At 42.0% G+C, this 7,020-nt stretch overlaps 1 protein-coding gene across 2 annotated transcripts in view; it reads right to left on the minus strand.

Moving 5' to 3' along the window:
• Nucleotides 1–7,020, minus strand: part of RARB (retinoic acid receptor, beta) — a 68,731-nt gene that overhangs the window by 41,127 nt on the left and 20,584 nt on the right. For both annotated transcript variants that reach the window (XM_009873031.1, XM_009873032.1), the window contains exon 2: nt 4,115–4,256. In XM_009873031.1, the coding sequence (XP_009871333.1) occupies nt 4,115–4,226 (112 nt within the window). In that variant the 5' untranslated portion in view covers nt 4,227–4,256. The remainder of the gene's footprint in view (nt 1–4,114; nt 4,257–7,020) is intronic.

Genomic DNA, 7,020 nt, shown 5'->3' on the forward strand with positions numbered 1-7,020 from the left:
AGCAGATTTACAAACCTGAATATCGCTTCAGTGCACAGAAACAATCTGGAACAATAATTCTGTACCTTTCTAAATGCAGTTTTCCTCTGTTAGAGCTCACTACAGGCGAGGTTTATGCCAGTACAGAGGGCTTCTCTGCATCACACTCTGGTACGTGGGCCAGGTGTGTGTCTGAGGGGGAACCCAAAAACCATCAAGCAAAACAACAGCCCCTTCAGTCTGCAAACTTTATAGAAGAGGATCGAAGTGTTGGAGCTCCTGGGCTCCGCTGACCAGCTGTGGCAGGAGGAAGGTCCATTTTCTTACTCCTTGCTCCCTGCAATAAACCCAGCTTAGGTTTTCTTTAAAGGACAGGCTTCACCTTACAAAGCGTAAGGTTCCAGCATCCTGCCTGAAAGAGTCCATTATTGCTCGAGAGTTTTGCCTGGCTTCCCGTGTGCTCCCGGGAGGCAGTGCCGGACACGCGACCCCTCGCCAGCTCCCGAGGACCCAGGTCCATGCATCCAGGCAACAGCTCACTTCTCGCTGACACCTGGGGTCAGGCCGAGGATGGTGCTTCAACATCAGCTTAGAGATCATGTAATGGAAGGGCAAAGGTTAGTTTCCTAAGGCTCTCCCTCACATAAGGAACCACTGTCAGCCAGAGCAGCCTTCTCACTTCAGCAGCAAAAAAAAAGAAAAAAAGAAAAGAATCCCCTGTGATCACCATTTGTCTCTACATGTTAACTGAAAATATTAACAGGCTGCAAGGGTATGAAGGATAGAAATGGTCTGGAGTGAGGATCAGAGCCTCAGCTGCACCTACGCATGCCTGAGCACTCGCACACGAGCTGATGCACGACAGCCACCCAGCAAACCCAAAACCTGAGGCAGCGCTGGCTCCGGGCTGTCACACTGAGAGCTGCAGCTCAGGTTGCAGGGACACAAGCTCAGGAGTTTCTGAAGAAGGGGGATCAGATGAAAGGCAGTAGGGCTTTACATCAAGCTGTGTTTTGCCCTGTTGCAGGATAAGACAATCATCACTAAGTCGTTTCCCCTTGCACCCTTTGTCCTGTCTGTTTGGAGCACAAACTTTCTGGGACAGGGACTGCACAATGAAAGACAGTCCCTACACCAGTGGGATCCAGTTTCTGCGGGTCTTGCAGATAATATCACAAGGCAAATAGCTCCGCTCCTGCCCTGGAGGCAGTCTTGTTATTGACCTCTCTTGATCAGATCTGGGCAGTAACATGGGGTGGAAGATAACCTTTTTTCCCCCTACGTGAACAAAACAAGCTATAAAGAAATGCAAATTTGGTGCATTCCTTCATCATCTCACTTCATCCGGTAAAACAAGATAAAAGCTTAGAAGAAATGCTCAGTACCTCTTCTCTTCCAAAACACTGTACCTCCACTCTTATTAAAACCTTACTTAGCATACTGGCTAGGCAGCCAGCTCTAATCTCATCTCTGATATTTGTGTGTAACGCTCATTAAGCTCAAAAGGAGTCGCATATGCAAGTACTTTTACATGCCCTTTAAAGGCAGAACAAATAAACAGAGGGCTGTAGTGTTTAAGCATACATTATTCTGTATACTGAAATTATGCATTTACTTCTCCTTAGCTCCTGGGAACAGACCTTGGGTTCCTATTTGCGCTGCCCACCACATTTACCTTCCCCCTTTGGGACTGGTTTGAGCATTGTAGGCTTGTTTCCCTATGAGATTTTTCTGGTATTTTTTTCTGCCCTTTGTTCATGGCTTTCATGTTACAAGGCAACAGAACTGTAAGAAGACAGAAAAACGAAATGTGAATACGGTACTAGGGGAGAAGAAAAACCTCCATCTGGTAAGAAAAAGCCCGCTGTCAAATGTGCCTTTGTTTACATAAACTTCTAAAGAAATGGAGTTGAAACCTGGAGACATGTATGAAAGAAGGTCAGGTAAGAAAATAGTTTTAAAAATCTCTTAAGATATTAAAAGCTCCTGTTTATGAAGGGAAAACACAGCAACTGCGGGCTTAGTTCTTAAACCCGGAAGACAAGACATACTGCATTCAAACTGATGACATTTAAAATAATTCCTCTACACCTTTGCAAATGCCTTCTACAGAAATGCAGCTAGAGGACATCCCTCACTTCTCCCCAGTATCCTCTGTTCCCCCTCCAATCTGCCATCCCCCTTACAGTGCCTATAATGCTTTGAGATAAAGGCAACTGCCAAAGGGCAATTTCATTCAGTTCACCCAAGGAAATAGAGTAAAACCTTGATTCTGGCTGGCCAACCTCCAGCTATGCCATGAGAGAAAACAATTCATCACCTAAAAGGCTTTATACTTTACCCCAAGTAACTTTGGTTAACATGTTAGAAATACTGCTGGTATTTCCAGAACCTACTCTGATGTGACGTTATGGCATTTAATAAGATTACTACTTCACGTCAGCAATAAAATCCTTAAGAATTTAAGACCAACAAGCCATCAGGTGAGAAAAGTGTTTTTTCTCTTCTTCCAAACTGTATCATACTGCTTTTATCAAGGAAAAAAAGCTTCATGTGCACAGATATATATGCGGTCAAATACCTACTAATATTAATATCCTCCTCATTCTATCTCACATCTTTGTGCCTCTTTGCATTCAGCCTGTCTTCTCCTTTATTCCCACCATGGTCTCCACTCCAGTAAATCCATACATAAGTACAGAAAAGTGTACTTCAGGCACAGGAGAAAATTAAAAACCCCAAAAAGGACAGTGAAAACACGGAAATCCTAAAACTTTCTCCCCTAGTTGCTTGAAAGTTGATGTTGGCCCTTTTCAAAAATAAGTTTCAGATTTCTAGGAAAAGGAGTTGGAAACACTGCAGAGTGATCCTAAACGCGCTCCTCAATGCTCTTCCTCTGAGAGGAAAGGAAGAAGACGCTGGGGAGAGAAATAGGATGTAACCAGGAGGGACCAGTGTGACTTTGACACCTCTGCAGCTCCTGCCCAAGTATGGAGAAGGGAACTACTGGGAAGTTCCATGCAATTCGGGAAGAAGAAATGCTGAGGATGAGAACTGGTTTAAGCCACAGTTCATTCATAAATGTCTCATGAGTGTCATTTTTTGGGAGGCAATTTTTCCCCCTCTCTTATGCACACACTGCAAATTTCTGTAATGTTTATTATCGGAATCAACCTCCTGAAATCAGGAACATCACCGATAGAGGTAAAAACCTTCAACAATCAAACAAATCACCACCTCAAAGACCTTTTTGCTACTGCAAACACTCCAGCCAAAAATAAGAAAGTTTCAGAAGCACTACTCCATAGGAATTTAAGAACTCTTTTTAGCTAAATTTTCATGCTTCACAGGGATATCAATAAACTAGAAAAAGAGAAAAATCGCAGATTTTTACCTAAATATTTTAAAATGTTAATTTAAAGGACAAAATGGAGATTTCTAGAAAAGGAGGGAGATGAAAATCCTTTGGAGTTTATTGTGCACTCAACAGCACTTTTAGAGTTTACTGTCTTTGCAGGCTTAGAAGAGGATTTGCCAGCTCGCTTCACTTTTCGAAGAGGCTCCAGCCAGAAGACTCAGGGCCATTGTACTGGCAGATTTACAAAATGGCAGAAATTGGCACTACCCCTAAAAGAAGGGCCTCGGGCACAAGCTGAGAAGGTGTAAGAATGGAGGCAGAAGAAGGCTGCCCAACAGCCAGCGGGAAGCCCAGCAAAGCCGTGAGCTGGTCTGCAGAGCTAAGAAGCCTAAGAAGCCAGTGCTGTTCCCCTTATATCCTTCCCCAAGAAAGCTCTTCTACACCAGACAGGACATAACCCGATCCTAAAGCAAGTATCTGTGGGTTTGTTCTCTTAGAAAACTCGGCAAAATTACCCACCTGGGTGTCCCCACACAGCGTGCCCACGCCATACAGGCTGTGTGTTGTGCTCTAAGTTCTTAACTGATGGCATTTAGGCTGCAAAGCTAAGACCTCCGAAGTTCAGAAAGTACAGTGTACAAAATTCATACCCCTTTCTCTGCACGTGAATGCGGACACTGGCTTCAATCAAGTAATTTCATAACGTTTTTCTCTCTTAGGACTGCCACATATAGGTAGGATATGACAAACAATAATTTTTTTCTGAAGACAACTTACATTCTTTGGACATTCCCACTTCAAAGCACTTCTGTAGTCTGCAGTACTGGCAGCGATTTCTGGTAACTTTATTGATAACACAGTTTTTATCTCTGTGACATGTGTAAACCATGTTTTTCTGGATACTCCTGCGGAAAAAGCCCTGAAATCAAGGAAAAAAAAAAAATCAAATGAACATTTGAGCTTCCCATAACCTTTAGAGACAGGCACTAACTTTGTTTTAAAATAACAATAAATTCAAAGTTATGGCTGGAGTATGGCATCTTTAAAGACTAACTCTTATTATAATTTACCACTGTTTCTTGGAATATAAGACTCATCTCTTAAATAAAAGCTAATTGAATAATGCAACCTAAGGCCAAATTAAACAAAACTAGAACTAGTAACAGCATTCAGGAAATGAAGTCCTAGATTTTACAAGAAAGCTCAAAGAAAAATGGTTTAGGCTTATGGACGTAGTAACAAGTTGGGTAAACAACAACCTTCTCAACGATCCACTTACAAGTCAAACACTCATTCAACAACCGACAGCCTCATTCAGCCTGAAGGTCCTATTTCTGTTACTGCTGAGATTCTCTAGTTCGAAGGTTACATGTAAAAAGAGAAATAATTTGAAACTCAGGTCTCTTAGCTGCTGGACCTGCAACAGCAATTAATGAGGCTTCTGCAGGTGGAAAAGTTCCAGCATCAGGTTACTGAGTTGTGAAATTGTTAAAGTTGCCAATTATAGCATTTTTTTCTTATTCCAGTACAGCTGTGAAAATAATCAAGTAATTAAAATGCTCTTGAACAGAAATTACAGAAAACTAGAGGTCTGGTTTGTACCTAAGGAACACCATTTGACTGGATTCCTCCTTTGGCAAGTAAAAGAGAGAAAAACAGCCATAAATGGTAAGGTTAGCTGGCACAGAAAAAAGGCAAAGCCAAGTTAATTTCTTTATCTGCACTAAACCCCAAGCTTGAGATAATATCATATGTACTAATGAAGAAAGAAAAAGAGGATGATTTTAAGCACAGATATTCAGCAAAAGTATTTCTGCAACAGACATTTGGAAATTTGGCAGCACTGTTTAACCTTCTCACTCAGATTTTGAAAATTGTTTCAGTGCAAGCACGAGGGTCAAAATTCAGTCAACAACGCAGTACTATGGAAGAATAGTTAACAATTTAATATTTGTTGGAGGACTCGAGAGGTTATAACTCTTCAACCAGCCACATGTTTACACCGTACAGGAAAGTGGTAAACTTGGTAACGCAGACTGTAGCTCTGTGCCCACAATGCATTTGTCTAAAGATGCAATCACGGTGAGCTATAAAATTGGCTCTCCTAGAAGCACTCACCAAGAGATGCAAGTAGTTCAAAAGCCCAAAACGCTACCGTTCAGAGTTAACTGGGAGTTTCTGGCCGTACAATCAGGGAGTGGCAGGGCAGGCACAGTCAGTAAGGGCTGGTCATAAATTCCTTGCACGCCCGACATGCTATACATGCTAACGTTCTGAAAATATCTCAAATTCACTCAGAACCGAAAAATGCCTCCTTAATCACGTAACCTCTGGCAATATCTTGCACAGGCAAGTCTCATCCTGAGGTTAGCTCCTCTGATTTAGGAGATACTTAATACTACCATCAGAGAGGTAATCAAAAACTCTTCTTTCCTTAAGCTACTGGATACAGAAGAAGAATTTAAAGCTATTTGTTTATACAATTAAAACCTGCTGTTTTATATTCCACACTTTTGATCATTAACGCACTCCTTAAATCTTTGCAATGCAAAGTACGGCGAGCATATGTATTTTCATTTACTTGCCAAGAAGATGATTTATGGTAATATTCACTTACTACTTTCTTGCTTTGATATTCCTCTAATTGCAATGCCCAGCTCTGCGGTAATTGCTGAGGATGTTAATCAGAACTGTGAGAAGACTGTGGCACCTATTTTTAGTTTAATTCAACAGGCAGAACATGTGAGATGGGCTAGTTCTAGGGTCTCTATATGGCTTATTCATCACCACTTTTTAGCTGGAAAGGGACCAGGGAAGCCAAGACTCGTAGCTTCCTCTGCAGCCACCCCAGCATAATCCAGCACGTAATCCACACCCACAGCCACCAACGGAGTAACTCTCCTACCACCAGCCTGACCGGGTAAGAAACAAAATGGCTCAAAGGAATAAAGATGACCCTCTCGTGCAGCAACTGTCTCACCACGCCGAAACCCTAGGGTAATTTAAAGAAACCAGCTCCCAAAGCCTTCTCTTCACCTGCACAAGCTTTGGGGCAGGGGCTGCTGTGCAACCATGCTCAAGAGACTCCTGGTTTACTGACACAGGCACCAGAAATAGAAGCTTCAAAAGTGTCGCCCAATGCAGGGAAGAGGAAAGAGCCTCCTCCAAACATACCTGTACTTCACCAAAATATAACCAGCAGCCAATGGTACCCACTGATTGATCGGTTGTTCTGATATTTAGATGCAGGTTCTACATCCTTTTAACCTAGGGTTTAATTACAGGCCAGCAGGAAGGAAAGCAGAGGAGGCTGACTCAGTCCTTACCATACAAAGTTGACGACACAGCCCAACAGAAAAAGGTGATCCAACTTCTGCAGACAGTAAGTGTAAACTCATTACTAATATAATAGGCTTAAGAAGAAAAAACTCAGAAAAAAGCAGATCTCCAAGTGGAAATGAAAACAGTTTTTTCAACAGCCTAACCTCCCCAGGCAATGTCCTGCACAGAGTGAAAGATAATAAATGAGGACATTAATTGTGGAAGCTTAGACTGTTGTTTTACAAATTACTTTTTAACATCTGTATTTGACTTTCTTCCTTGAGTCACTCACGAAAGTAAAAGAAAATGTAAACTGTTTGTATAAAATATTCAGGTAAAAAAAAGCTATAATGGGGTCCTGC

This window comes from Apaloderma vittatum, unplaced genomic scaffold (assembly GCF_000703405.1).
Source record: "Apaloderma vittatum isolate BGI_N311 unplaced genomic scaffold, ASM70340v1 scaffold12957, whole genome shotgun sequence".
In the NCBI taxonomy this organism is placed as follows: Eukaryota; Metazoa; Chordata; class Aves; order Trogoniformes; family Trogonidae; genus Apaloderma; species Apaloderma vittatum.